Source organism: Engraulis encrasicolus, chromosome 13 (assembly GCF_034702125.1).
Source record: "Engraulis encrasicolus isolate BLACKSEA-1 chromosome 13, IST_EnEncr_1.0, whole genome shotgun sequence".
NCBI lineage: Eukaryota > Metazoa > Chordata > Actinopteri > Clupeiformes > Engraulidae > Engraulis > Engraulis encrasicolus.
Genome location: NC_085869.1, coordinates 2,894,286 through 2,909,584, shown reverse-complemented (window position 1 = coordinate 2,909,584; position 15,299 = coordinate 2,894,286). Strand labels below are relative to the sequence as shown.

The window sequence follows — 15,299 nt, the reverse complement described above, 5'->3', positions numbered from 1 at the left end:
TACAACAATAGCACATGGTATTACATAGCTGTTACACCATTTACTCCATTGTAACTAATGGGATAGATAGTCTGTGTTGTTACTGAAAACCTAACAAGGACCCACCACAAACCTGATCCAACCCATGCACAGATAGCTGACCGTAAGACAAGTACACAGGTCTATTGTTTACTCAGATAAGTTACTTGTGCGGCAAGGAAACTGTGTTTCTTTTTTTTACTTTTACTTTTGACACCTCTGTCTATATGAATAATGTTTCTGATAAGGTGCCCATCTGAACACAGGACATAGCGTACAGGTTAAGCATCCTGGCTAAATGTGCTCCATATTAAATCTTAATTAATATAGCTTACTGATCAACATGTATATTACCGGTAATACAAATGACTGATCAAGTGTTTATCTGAACAGAGAATTCACCACTGGCTCAGCAGCATGGGTAGATATTAGTGGTGTCAACAATAATCGATTCGGCAATGCAATGCGGGGCAGGACAATTACAATAATCCATTCAGGAAGTGCCATAATCGATGCAGCATATTTGTCTATGTTTCGATTACCGGTACTTCTGTGGATATTTCCGGGGCAAATGAACATTTAATGAAATCAAAGCACTTCAAAGCATTGAAAACTGCAAGACTGATACAGGAAACCAAAAAAATAATAAAAAGCCAATTAAATGTTTTGTTCAGTATCTGACTGCTTGTATTGCCACATGACTGATGAAAAATTTGCTTTGCTTTCAGTAGAAGTGTAATGCATTGCAATGCATCGTAGAATCGGATTGAATCGATTCAAATCAAATCGTTACCTCCGGAATCGTGATCAAAGCGAATCGTGAGGGCCCTGTCAATGCACACCACTACTAAATATACTCTATATTAATTACATTAATTAAATCTATATTCATGATATGAATTAAATCTGTATTAATATAGTTAATTGATCAACAGGTATATCAATACACAGTAGTTTATCAAATCTCAACCTGAATGGAGGGCTCACCACTGGCTCTGCATCCTGGCTGGGCCTATCACCCTCCCCTTTCTGCACCGGAATCTCCTTGGAGACCAGGCTGTAGGTCGTCACCACGATATCATACTCAGCCAGCCTATGGACACACACATGCGCACACACCAGTGTTAATTTTGTCGACTAGACTACACTAAATATATTTGTTGACTAACCCTTTGAGAGTTTTAGTCGACTAAATTCTGACTAACAAAAATGATCTGTGAAAGACTAAAATGAGACTAAAATGTTGAGGACTTTTAGTCGACTAAATAATGACTAAACAAAAATTATTTGTGAAAGACTAAAACTAGACAAAAATGTTGAGGATTTTTTTGTCGACTAAATAATAACTAAACAAAAATGATTTTTGAAAGACTAAATTGGAAAATGGATGACAAAATTAACACTGGCACACACAGGTCATATCACCACAATATTATATTCAGTCAGCCTGTAGCCGAGACAAGACAGCCAAAATCAGTCTTTGTGTTCATTTTGATTTTCTATAATTATGACAGTTTTAATTAGAGTGCGGTGTGCATCACATTGTGTTTGGCATTCCTCTGAATATAATCTAGACGAGAGTAAGTGTGTGTGTGCGTGTCTGTGCTACACTTAGGTGTTTCTCTGGAAGTTGCGCACGTCATAGAGGTAGACTCTGGAGTCTAAGTGTGTGTGTGTGTGTGTGTGTGTGTGTGTGTGTGTGTGTGTGTGTGTATGCATGTGTGTCTCTGTCTTGTTGTCCACTTTGGTGTTCCTCCTTTATTTGATGCTGTCGTACAGCCACCACAAAGACACCAAAGTCTGTGTGTGTGTGTGTGTGTGTGTGTGTGTGTGTGTGTGTGTGTGTGTGTGTGTGTGTGTGTGTGTGTGTGTGTGTGTGTGTGTGTGTAACACATTTTGTCCTCCCATTTTGGTTGGCGTCATGATACAGGCAGATATGAGCCTTTGTGTGCGTGCATGCGTGTGCACGCGTGTGAGCGAGCGAGAGAGAGAGAGAGGTAAAGTATTCATCTTACACTTTGGCGTTCTTCTGGCGATTGGGGCCGTGGTAGAGATAGACACTGAAGTTGTGGTGTGTGTGTGTTTGTGTTTGCCACGGATTGCACGGTTCGGTTCGGTATGTGTGTGAATTGTACGGTTTCGGTTTTCGGTGCAGTTTGTGCCATACCTAGCGCGTATGAGCGAGCGAGCAAGAGAATGTATCCATCTTACACTTTGGCGTTCTTCTGGCGATTGGGGCCGTGGTAGAGGTAGACACTGAAGCTGTGGTGTGTGTGTGTGTTTGTGTTTTTATTATTATTATTATTATTATTATTATTATTATTATTATTATTATCTTAAACTTTGGCGTTCTCCTGGCGATTGGGGCCATGGTAGAGGTAGACACTGAGGTTGTGGTGTGTGTGTGTGTGTGTGTGTTATTATTTTTATTATTATTGTTATTATTATTATTATTATTATTACTATATTATAATCTTACACTTTGGCGTTCTTGTGGCGGTTTGGGCCGTGGTAGAGGTAGACAGTGAGGCGGCCGCTCTTGACGTGACGCTCCACCTCCTTCTTCCAGTGGTGCACCAATGAGGCCGGACAGATGATCAGAGTGCCCTGAGACGCCACCACAGACGAGTCTGGAAGGAGGGAGAGAGAGAGAGAGAGAGAGAGAGAGAGAGAGAGAGAGAGAGAGAGGGAGAGAGGGAGAGAGAGAGAGAGAGGGAGAGAGAGAGAACATTCAATACATACTGTATGTATATCCTTTTTTTGTCTTTTTGACTTTATATATGACAGGACAGTGAAGGTGGTGAGAGTCAGGAAGCGAGTGGGGAGAGAGAGACAGGGAAGGTTCGGCAAAGGACCCAGACCGGGAATCAGACCCGGGTCAGCCGCATGGCCGACGAGTGCCCTACCGTTTGGCCACGACAGGGCCAACATTCAATATTTAATACAGCTCAGACTATTGGAGTATGGAAATTGTCTTTGCAAAATGTGCATCATTACCTCCAAACCAAGCAAGCTAGAAAAATGAAAAAGAAGAGTAGCGGACATAAAGGTATGAAAATCAAAATGTGCATCATTAACATGACAGGAGGTCGTTCAAGTTCATTAAGATAATTTTGGCTTTGCAAGAACAGTGTGAAAGAGATCAGGTTTAAGGTTGTATGGCCAAAGATCAACCATCAGTAGCATTACCGTGTTTGGAGATCCACCCCTCCAGTTTGAGGTCCTTCTCCTCTGATGGCTTCTTCTGGGCCAGGATGAGGGCGATCATGGTGAGGGTCTTACCCAGACCCATGTCATCCGCTACAGCAGGCAAGAGCAGAAGAAGACAATCACTAGAACCATGTATGTATTAGGTTCATTATGTCTAACTGTTTAAAGGGGTATTAAAGTCGTTGTCTTGCTTTAAGACAAGTTAAAAGAGGGAGCATGTCGCTAAGCTAGTGAAAGTCAATGGATCCGTGTAGCATGCTGCAATGCTACACGGATCCATTGACTTTCACTAGCTTAGCGACATATTCCCTCTTTTAACTTGTCTTAAAGCAAGACAACGCTTAACATGAAAAATAAGACACTTTACCACCTTTATAAACCCCAGCCAACGATTTTAACTGTATTAAGCCCCAAAATAGTGGCATACCCCTTTAACTTAAACACTTATGGTTTTCTTTTGCCTTAAGGTATGTAAAAGATAAAAACTTTTACATGTCTTAAGGTAAAAGAAAACCACAAGTGTTTAAGTAGAACCATGTGCTTCACAGACAACACTGACAAAATCTTATTTTATTGCAATTAGTGTATAATGTACATATCATGGTGTCATCGAAGACCCCTTCTCACTCAGGTCATAAAAGGCTAAATGAAGCCTATTGCACTTCTGATACAGATCGTACAACACTGTAAACAGGGTCACATATTACACTGAAATTATGAAGAGCTACAACCCGTTTGGTTGCAGCGATTGATTAGACTAGTATGATCAGAGTAAAATACTCCAGTCATAGTACAGTATACTAGAGATGCAACGGATCCAAGATCCGGTTCTGGATCCGGCAGGATAATGGGGTTTTTCACAGGATCCGGATCCGGTTCCAGGATCCAGGATCCGGTAGCCGAGGCTTTTCAGTCAAAATAGTTTGAGCCAACGTGATGAAAAGGGCCCACGTGTGTGAGTAGGCTATGTGTTTCAACTCNTTCGATCCAGTATCCGGTTCCGTATCCGGCAGGATCTTAAGCAGTGGATCCGGTATCCGGCAGGATCCTAAAAATCAGGATCCGGTGCATCTCTACAGTATACATTACCCAGAATTCCTCCGCAGGGCTTCTGGTCCTCCCTCCACAGCAGCCAGGCCAGGGCTCTCTTCTGATGGGGAAGAAGGTCCACCTGAACACCACAGAGATCCACAATCTAGCTCAGTGGCCCCCAACCCATTTATTTGTTTCAACATTGAAACTTTGGTGACCCCCTCACCTCGCCCTCCCTCCCCCAGGGCCTAGACGTACTCCTGTGTGTGTGTGTGTGTGTGTGTGTGTGTGTGTGTGTGTGTGTGTGTGTGTGTGTGTGTGTGTGTGTGTGTGTGTGTGTGTGTGTGTGTGTGTGTGTGTGTATTCATTTCTAAGACGTGCATGTCATATATAGACATGCATGTCTAAGCACGTGCCTACACACTGTGAAATCATTCCTTGATGCCTGTGTGTGTGTGTGTGTGTGTGTGTGTGTGTGTGTGTGTGTGTGTGTGTGTGTGTGTGTGTGTGTGTGTGTGTGTGTGTGTGTGGTTGTGTGTGTGTGTGTGTGTGGTTGTGTGTGTGTGTGTGTGTGTGTGTGTGTGTGTGTGTGTGTGCGTGTGTTTGGGAGAATTTATGCCAAAATCAAAGTATTGCATAATAATCTTGCATGGTATTATTGCATAGTGCTCTTGCCTTGATGCCTTTGGGGTCCTTGGCCTGTGTGTCTGGGCCGGGGCAGGTCTCCAGGGACTTGTGCAGATGATCGATGGTCTCCGTGGTGGCGTTGCGGATGGCCACCATGCGGCTCTCCGTCATCCTGCCGCCGTAGAACGCCTGGCTCTGGGGGTCCACTGAGGAACAGGAAGGAACAGGAAGGAACAAAGAAAGATTGTGATTAGGGCTGTAACGATACACTCAACCCACGATTCGGTTCGTTACGCGATTTTTGACCTACAGTTTGATACACCTCACGATTTCTGAAATGTATCTCCATTGATACATTTTGGAGTTTGGAGTTACATTTCAGTTTGGAAACACTATCACATCAAATCAAGGCTGTTTTCTGGACTACATGGGTAATACAACTTTGACCCTAGGGTGTATCACAGTACTGCCTCCTTGTATCACGATACAGTATTGTGACTCTGTGTATCACGATTTCTCGGTTTGATACAATATCGTTACAGCCCTAATTGTGATCATCAGCGGTCAATAAACTACAACTATAGCAATAGGATAGAACAGTGATTTTCAACCTATGGGCTGGGGCCCACTGGTGGGCCCTGAAGGTATACCAAGTGGGCCTTGAAATAATATTCTAAAAATTATAATCACATTTTGGTGTGTGTTGCTGCTGATTTATGCGAGTTTTATTCGTAATCGGGTCAGAGGTGGGCCCCGAACATTTGTGACAATTTCGAGTGGGCCCCAAGTTGGAAAAGGTTGGGAACCCCTGGGATAGAACAGCAGCAGGTGAGGAAAACAGAGTACAACAATAGGAGAATAGAATGGCAACAGCATAGACATGGATACAGTAATACCAGAGATTCTTTAAGTATATAGAGATATGCCAATGTAATAGGTTGCTTTGGGCACCTAACGTGACCAGGTTCCGGTCTGCCTAAAGGGGCGTGTCATAATACTCCTGGCATTGAATAGAACAGTCCTTAGGTCTGCCAAAAGGGGGATCTCTCTCTCTCTCTCTCTCTCTCTCTCTCTCTCTCTCTCTCTCTCTCTCTCTCTCTCTCTCTCTCTTCTCTCTCTCTCTCTCTCTTCTCTCTCTCTCTCTCTCTCTCTCTCTCTCTCTCTCTCTCTCTCTCTCTCTCTCTCTCTCTCTCTCGTTTTAAAGACCATTAGACAGAGGAGCAAGGATGTGAGATCCAGCAGCAGAAAAGATACAAAAAAGAGGAGTGAAAGATGAAAGGAGAGGGAGGGGGGAAAAAAAAGACAGACAGTCAGACTTCAGCCATGCCCATGATGAGACTTCAGCCATGACGAGACGAAACAATGTCTTACCTCCATACATCTGTGTGTATCCCTGGCTGAGGGGGTAGCCGAGCCCCGGGGAGCCGGTGGCCTGGGGGGCCTGGAAGGGGGCGGGGGCGTTGGGGAGCATCATGGTGCCCCCAGGCCTGCTGAAGGGGTTGGAGGGGCTGGGCACAGGGGACGCCTTCTGCCCCTCAGTCACTTCGCCCTGAGACTCTGGATGAAACACATTCAAAATGAAGAGTTCAGATGCAAAACCCCCTAACTCCATTTCTGAAGACCTGTACTTCTATATTTTTAGAGAACCCCGTTGTTGGTTTGGTTTACATTACTGTACTTGATAACACATATAAATAGTTATATTACATAAATTGATAGCTTTGTATTAAACAAAAATGAATTAAGATTATTTTCTGAAAAGGCACTTAGGGGGTTTTGCATCTGAACTCTTCAAATATTGTCGATGAGGCTTTAGACATGCCTTGACAATTAATTCTGCTAAAATGCTAATCTTTCATTTGTGTTACAGTATGGGTCATTCCACGCCAAATCAACAAGAGCCCGCGCACTTAGGTCTCAAAAAATTCTGAAAATATTACTGAGTGTACCCATGGTACTTAAGAGAAACACTGTTACTTTATTTGAATGTAAGATGTATACTCTCCATGTTACAGCCAATTTCACTGGGGGAGGGGGGTGCCCATTTTGTTCACACTCTTTTTTTTGTCAAAGTTCACAAGCCCGTAGCTCAAGAACTAAACCATGTAGGAAGCTCAAATTTGGCATGCTGGTACATAGATAGGAATAGTTTGTTGCAAAACTGTCCGTTTTGGTCTGTATGATCCTGCATCGTCATGGTATTCCCTCAAAGATGATACAAATTGTACTGGAGTTTTTGGCTGTGCTCTGTTTAGGCCTTCAGAGGACATATTTGTGCCCAACATAGCCTTATGATTTTTTCCCCTTGTAGATACAAGTAGAAACACTCCCATAAAAAGCTATAAATAGAAAGGAACCCCCATCAGTGTTTGACCAGAAGATCTCACAAGTCTGACAAATCATTTTGGGTGTCATTTTCAGAGCACCAGAACACCTTGTGGGATTGTTCACAGATTTTTATTTTATATTTTTCTTCATTCTCCATGAAGTCTTCTTTTTAAAAATGCCAATGAGACTTGTCTTATGTGATGTTTTCTTTTGTAATTTCCACCCTGAACATGGGCAAAATGCAAAAAGAGAGCAACATGATTTCGATAACATTTAATGTAGAAGACTAAATAATCAAATGCAAATTTTGCCCAGACATGATCACCCGAGAGTCCCTGTGCAGGGGTGCAGGTATCCCTTTCAATTTCAATGATTTCAGGAGCGTTCAATGTGGGAGCAGGTTCGCACACCAAAAGAGACAGTAGGTCAGGCACAAGGAGTCATGTTGTTACTTTTTTTGACCAGCAGATGGCAGCGGTAGAAACGCATAGAAAACATATTGCCCTCAATGTGCATGTTGCCCATGTTCAGGTTGGAAATTACAAAAGAAAACATCACATAAGACAAGTCTCATTTGCATTTTTAAAAAGAAGAATTCATGGAGAATGAAGAAAAAAATAAAATAAAAATCTGTGGACAATCCCACAAGGGGTTCTGGAGCTCTGAAAATGACACCCAAAATGATTTGTCAGACTTGTGAGGTCTTCTGGTCAAACACTGATGGGGTTTCCTTTCTATTTATAGATTTTTATGAGAGTGTTCCTACTTGTCTCTACAAGGGAAAAAAAATCAAGAGGCTATGTTGGGCACAAATACGTCTTCTGAAGGCCTAAACAGAGCACAGCCAAAAACTCCAGTACAATTTGTATCATCTTTGAGGGAATGCCATGACGATGCAGGATCATACAGACCGAAACTGACAGTTCTGCAACAAACTATTCCTATCTATGTACCAGCATGCCAAATTTGAGCTTCCTACATGGTTTAGTTATTGAGCTACAGGCTTGTGAACTTTGACAAAAAAAAGAGTGTGAACAAAATGGGCACCCCCCTCCCCCAGTAAAATTGGCTGTAACATGGAGAGTATACATCTTACATTCAAATAAATGTACAGTGTTTCTCTTAAGTACCATGGGTACACTTGGTAATATTTTCAGAATTTTTTGAGACCTAAGTGCGCGGGCTCCTGTTGATTTGGCGTGGAATGACCCGTATGTGAGAGTGGACACCTCACTAGCCCTCCAAAACTCCAGTTACACAAAAATTGGAATGACTCAACTGTGCACGTCAACCATCGTCAGTACATTTCTGAAGTTAACCCCCTTTTAAGCTAACCTAATTGAGTAACCTCTTACTCCTATTAGTCATGCCACCAATAGTAATATGCATTAGTAATTCCGTAGGGCACATCAGTGCTGCTGAGTGATTGTCTTCTTAGGGGTCTTACACACTAGGGTGGTAAAGCGTCGCGGAACGGACGTGATTTTTACCGGCGTCTGTGAAAATACATTGAAACATATCTGTCCTTACACACCAACCGGCGGTAGTCGGGCGTCAGCGGTGCGGGAGCCGGCTCTGCGCCGCGCTGCGTTTGGAAAACAGAACTCCTATTATATATTTTTCACGCCGGCGACCGGCGGTGTCTCATTCAAATGAATGGCAAAGTAGCACGCTAGCTTTGGCTGTGTGGGAGGGTTTTGAACAGGACTGGCAGCGCATGCCGACGCTGTCGGTGTGAAAGGCAGAGTAGAACACACCAGCCGAAACTAAGCAGAAAGACCGTGTTCGCCTCACATACATTCCGTTCGGCTTTGGTGTGTCTGACGCCTTACCGGGCGGTGGGAAAAAGCTCAGTTACTCAGTTTCTATTTGTTTGTTTTATTTCCATATAGAGACCCACCCAATCTTCTTAGGTTAGATGTACAGCGTCATGAAAAACAAAAAATCTAATTTGGGGCTAGTAGAATAGCTGGATGGCTAGTGACTCGGGAAAACTACTAGCCACAGTGGCCGGCAAGTGAAAAAGTGAATGTCAAGCCCTGATATGCATTAGTAATTCAGCTGGGCACATCAGTGGTGCTGAGTGGTTGTCTTGTCTACTTACCGGGCGGTGGGAGAGGGGAGAGACTGACAGTAGTAAACAGATAGTCATGAGTGGATAAATAGTATCATATGCAGTGGTGCCGAGTGGTTGTCTTGTCTACTTACCGGGCGGTGGGAGAGGGGAGAGACTGACAGTAGTAAACAGATAGTCATGAGTGGATAAATAGTATCATATGCAGTGGTGCCGAGTGGTTGTCTTGTCTACTTACCGGGCGGTGGGAGAGGAGAGAGACTGAGCGACTCCAGTGCATCCTCCAGCTCCTGCACCTGACTCCTCAGCCTCTGGCCCTTATCAGGCAGAGCGGACACGTTCACCATGGACAGGGTGGCCTGGCAAGAGACAGAGGAATGCAAGAGATTATTTGAATTGCAGTGTGAATAAGTGTGTGTGGATGCATGTTACATATGAAATGCATCACAGAGACTCTGCAACCTCTTCAAAGTATTTGGCAAAGCCGACACATTCAACGGACTATGTGATTTGACCAGAGATTTAAAAAAAAAAAACTTTAGATCATGCGTGTGTGGGTATGCGTGTGTGAGAAAGATTTGTTGAGGTTGGATGAAATGGCAAGATGGACGAGTTTGAGTAAAAATGCAGAAATGAAAGAGTGTGAAAGTATAATGAAATAATGTCAGAAGAGAAAATGAAGATAGAGAGAGATAGAGAGAGATTAACAGGGAAATGTTGTAGATGGTGAAACGGAGTGAGAATACTCAGAAGAAAATCAAAAACAGTACATTTCAGCCTGACATGGCCACCCTCGCCCACAGTGCTGTACCTTCTTCTGTTTGAGCTGTGCGGTGAGCTGGCAGTGCAGGGCCCGGGGGTCCTTCTCCTGCGGCGCCCCCTTCAGCTGCGAGGAGGAGGGCAGGAAGCCGGGGTAGGAGGTCAAGGTCTTCTGGACTGTGGTCACCAGGACAGGAGAGCTCTTCCTGGCCGGGGCAGGCTGCACTGAAACCACCTGCACATCATCATCATCATCATCTTCATCAGTTTTATTACCCTCATCATCGTCGTCGTCGTCTTCCTCGTCATCATCACTCAATTCCACGGGGCTTCTCCTCTGAGGCTGGTCCCTGACCTGTGAGGTCTTCTTGTCAGAGTCTTTAGTCACCTTTCCTGCTGCTCCCGAGCTGGTCCTATTGCCCTGGTCTACTGCGGCAGGGATGGAGGTGGTCGAGACCTCTGGTTTCCCAGCAGCGGCAGAGGACTTATGAGTCTTTTCCACCTCGGAGGGGTTGGAGTTGTTCGTGGTGTTGGCTGAGTGATGATGCCTGGGTGCTTCAGTGTCCGTGTTGTTGGAGCTGACACGCGTCCGGGCTTTACTGTCCGACTTGGCAGAGTGACGTTTCTTCTCCTTGTCTTTTTTTGGGCTCGAGTCGTGTTTAACTGCAGGTTTAGATTCAGATGCATGTTTAGCTGCAGGTATCTTCTCTGTGGTGTCAGATTTGGAAGTTGGGCTGAGTGCTCCATCTGACTCTTTCCTCTCTGAAGTGCTTCTGCCTTTAGACGGCTCAGCTTCACTTCTCTCCTGGCCTGCCGCCTCCTCCTCTTCCTCTCTTTTACCGTCACTCTTCCTCTTCTCCTCCTCCTCTCCGGAGACCCTCTTCTTTATCTTCATCCCAGTGGGCAGAGGCTTACTCCTCCACGTCTCCTGACCACCACTGCTGCTGCTGCTCCTCTCTTTCTCAGTCACTCTTCCACGCTCTTTCGCTTCATCTCCAACCTTGTCTCTACTACTACTGCTGCTGCTGCTCCTCTCTTTCTCCACCACCTCTCCACTCTCCTTCACTTCACCACCAACCCTTTCTCCTCCAGGTCTACTGCTGCTACTGCTACTGTGGTGCCGATGTTCTCCATCTTTTCTCTGCTCCCTGGCTCGGTTCTCCTGCTCAGGACTCTTCCCTTCAGCCTCTTTATCCTGTCCGTCCTGCATCTTCCTCCAATCGGACGCCTCGTCTGATTTCTGGGGGGCCTTGAAGGGGTTCCTGACGGGGGGCAGCAGGCTGGAGGGCTGCAGGTGCTTGTCTGTCAGGGGACTCCTTTTCTGTGAGTCTTTCTGTGCACAGGAGAAACACAACAGGTCATTAGTTATTTTTAGAGCCCACAGGTATTATCGGCCCGATAATAGCATAAAATGTAATATCGGTATCGGATTTTTGACCCATCAAAACCAATATAATAATGCTTGAATTACTATACACTTTCTCCTTAATTATTTTTCTATTTTGCACAGACGATGTTAATATTTGGAAAGCTTTGTTGCATTCGAGAATGCATCTAGTGGGGCATTACAATAAAATTAAGCATATTTTGTTCCACAACAGCAGATTTGTAATGTTACCTAAAATTTGTTATGAGGAAAAATAACCCACATATATTGCCATCGGTATCGACTGATATCGGAATTGAAAATTGAGATTTGTAATAATATCGGCATATCGGATATCGGCAAAAAAGCCAATATCGGACATCTCCATTTGCCTTGTTTTGCTTTTTTGGTTCCATATGATATGGTAAATGGTAACAAGAAATTTTCCGTTTTGTATGGAAAGCATATTGAGCTGCCTGGTTGTATAAACTACACACATAAATACAAATGTTTTCTTACCATTCTGTGTGGTAGAAAGCAACACACAATTCTTAGTCATGAGATCATCAAATGTTGCAGAATCTCACTACCTACATGCTAAATGTGGCCTATTGTTCAATGTGTGACTTCAGGCACCATGCTTAAATATGAACTGTTGTGACTTGTGAGGCATATAAGCCTAATACAAGAACTACATCAAATAACATTAAAAAATGTACTACCTAATGATCATTTATACAGACATATAGATGGAGTTCTGTTAGCATATTAAGTCAGCTTATTTCATTTCGTTTGCGCTCAATTCATTCTCTTTACCTCTACACTACAGCTCTAGTATTCCAGAGGTGGTCTAAAAACAGAATGCATAAACGGAACAGAAGTAGGTAAGTATAACCGCCCATACACCTACCGCGACAAGAGCGAGGCGAGCGACGGAAGTAATTGACTTTGTATTGAGTCGTGCGACAAAAGCGATTCTGGAGACTAGAGGCGATTTGCGCAACGAGAGCGACGTGTCGGTGCCCAACGGGTTCTGCCTGCCTGATCCGTTCCCTTTGCACACTGCACATGCGCAGTATGACGTATACGGAAGAGAAATTGCCTGATTTGTTCCGTTATTTTTTTTACTTTCTCGTTTTAAGTGTTTATTTTGCAGGAGGAAGTTTGCGTTTTAAACTGTCTGTTTTATAATAATATATAACCGTTACAGAAACGCTAAATAAGGTCACCAACTGGTCAGCTAACCAACTGACTATTCAGAGCACAATATCACGTTATTTACAGCGACAAACGCATTTGATGTAAAACAACGATATAAAGTAAAGGTATAATATAAATATATAACATATCTCTTTGTGTTAATGTTCTGGCGGCTGCAAAATAAACATTTAAAACGTGAAAGTCATAAGGGAACGGATCAGGCAGGCGGAACGCATTGGGCACCTACACGACGTCTGAAGTTGAAATCCTTTCAACTTTCTATGACGCGGTTCGGCGACCAGCCGCGACAGCCAATGACTGTATAGAGGTCAGTGACCACAGCCAATGGGAATGTTTGAATGCTTTGCCTTCTGCTTGCAACGGACATAGGCCTACTGTAGTCGCTTCAATCAGGCATATCGCTCTGACGCTTGAATCGCATCGCGCCTGGTCTATTCGTGCGGTAACAGCTATTCTAATGATCCAAATAATACAAGAAAGACTAAATAAAAAGCGGACACCCTTTTTAATACGTACGTGATTCCAGGGAATATTCCCACACCACTTCTGGCCTTCTTTCTTCCCCACTGCACAGCGGAAGAACAACCTGACAACAAACAACTTGTTATGGTGAGTAAGTTGCAGATATACAAATTGTGCATGACAGCATGACTCCAAAGGAAGTACAGAAAATACATGTGCTAGTAAATCCATGAAATAGATGTAGAGTAGACACACAAACCTGTAGTGCTGATGTTTGTCAACGGACTTAATTAGTGCTTGGAGTTCAACTACAGCTTCTTCATGGTGTAAACAATGAGAGGGAGGAATGCTGTAGAGGACAAACACCAGTGTCATTATCATATACACTCACCGACACCGGTGTAAAAGACCGTCTTGGGCCGTGACAACTGGCGACTGCAGATGTTAGAAGCAATGGTGATTGGTCGTAAGTAAATGGCAATCATGGTATAAATGAATACGCCCTAAATTAAGAGTGATAGACTTTCGTTTTGACCAATCGCTGTATTTCAATCATCTGGAGTCGCCAGTTGGTACGGGGACCCAGATAGTCTGTTACACCAGCCACTATATTAAGCACACCTTTGCAATTGCTCATTGACACACATTTCTAATCAGTCAATGGTGGTAACGCAATGCATTTACACATGTAGATAATGGTCAAGACGATCCGCTGCTGTTGAAATCAGAATGGGGAAGAAAGGTGTTACGCACATAGCATCAGGCCTACGCACTCCTCCTCGTCCCATTACCACACCTCATGAAATTGAGTTTGAAAATAGAGCGTCATAAAATCAACATCAAACGGTTGTCCGGAATGCCACACGGGATTGTGAACTCAAAAACATTACACAACAAATATTTGAACATGAAAATGTTGGTAAAAGCCAGGTTACAACAACAGGAGGATGAGGTAAATAGTTACCTATAGCCCTATTGAACATTAGGAGACACAGAAGAAAGAGCTGGCTGGCCATACTGGCATAGTCAAATTGGGGTCAGCTCTATGTTCCCACAGCCCATTGGTCAGACAGCCCATGCTCCATGCTCCCACAGTTTTAAGAAATTATTCAAATATAGGCCCTACTCTACAACTCCATGTTCCCAGATTTCCAATTAAATGAAGACAACCAATGGGCCTAAAAAGGAATGTTAAAAGTCTGAGTGATGTGGAACCAATGAGCTGTGGGAAGATAGACACACTCCCGTCAAATTATCCAGTAGATTGCACTGTGAGTAAAACCAGAGGTAGACCTCTGGTAAAACCCACTACAGTAAATAACTAGTAAACAAACTTACTCTGCTGAGAGGGTGAAATTGCAGGGGGTATCTTGGCGAGCAGCGCAGACATAGAAAGACTTCCCCTTGTTTGGCCCATCTCTCACGCCCGTTTTCAGGAGACAAGTGGTCCCTTCAAAACAACGTCAGTTTTACACGCAAATATTAGTGTCAAAACACTGTCATTTGGGTAATAGCAATGCCATGGCTATTCCAGAACAACCAAATTCACTGCAAAGACAACTGAATTGATTTTTTACGCCAATGTAAAAGTAGAAGAGGCATCAATGGGAAGAAAATGCAATGATCTAACAACGCACTTAGACAGCCCTACAGCTACTGCGGATAAAAAGCAGAGCAGTTATATAATGGAATTGGGAAAAGACTTACTGTGTGTGTCACAGCGCACGATTTCCATCATTACTCTCTGACGTTCCCAGATACTTTTTCTTGATTCATTCACAAAAGTTATGAAGATTCTCCGATTCTCTGGTTGTGCTTCCGCCCTGCCACGGAGAATTCAATGCGCGCGCGCATTGCACTTCTTCTATGTTAGAATAAACGTTTCTGAGCTTTTTTTCCCCGATGGTGCCATCTACTGTCCGGTACCGGTAAAAAAAAAAATGTTTTAAGGGGGCTACAGGAACACATTTTAAGGTCTAAAAAACTTAAAATGTGAACATTTCATGCCATGGGACCTTAAAATTAAGGTAGGCCTATGGTAGTAGGCCTAGTAGCCTATTTGTTGCTGTCATTTTTGCATATTGACATCCACATATCCACATTTATAAAGAGAGACAAGTGAATCACTTCAGTTTAAATGAAAAATAAGAATATCATAGCTGTCTTGATTTCCCTTCCACATGTTACATCAACTGACCTCCT

The 15,299-nt window shown here is 43.6% G+C and overlaps 1 protein-coding gene across 1 annotated transcript in view; it reads right to left on the bottom strand.

Annotated features, from left to right (window-relative positions):
• ttf2 (transcription termination factor, RNA polymerase II) overlaps window positions 1-14,942 on the bottom strand; it is a 36,171-nt gene extending 21,229 nt beyond the window's left edge. The window contains exons 1-12 of the mRNA XM_063212991.1: window positions 14,805-14,942; window positions 14,436-14,547; window positions 13,357-13,446; window positions 13,152-13,221; window positions 10,101-11,381; window positions 9,528-9,648; window positions 6,259-6,444; window positions 4,936-5,093; window positions 4,318-4,399; window positions 3,208-3,318; window positions 2,498-2,648; window positions 1,006-1,111 (exon numbers count right to left, since the gene is read on the bottom strand). Of these exons, the coding sequence (XP_063069061.1) occupies window positions 1,006-1,111; window positions 2,498-2,648; window positions 3,208-3,318; window positions 4,318-4,399; window positions 4,936-5,093; window positions 6,259-6,444; window positions 9,528-9,648; window positions 10,101-11,381; window positions 13,152-13,221; window positions 13,357-13,446; window positions 14,436-14,547; window positions 14,805-14,835 (2,499 nt within the window). The 5' untranslated portion in view covers window positions 14,836-14,942. The remainder of the gene's footprint in view (window positions 1-1,005; window positions 1,112-2,497; window positions 2,649-3,207; window positions 3,319-4,317; window positions 4,400-4,935; window positions 5,094-6,258; window positions 6,445-9,527; window positions 9,649-10,100; window positions 11,382-13,151; window positions 13,222-13,356; window positions 13,447-14,435; window positions 14,548-14,804) is intronic.
• Window positions 14,943-15,299: the final 357 nt, after the last annotated feature.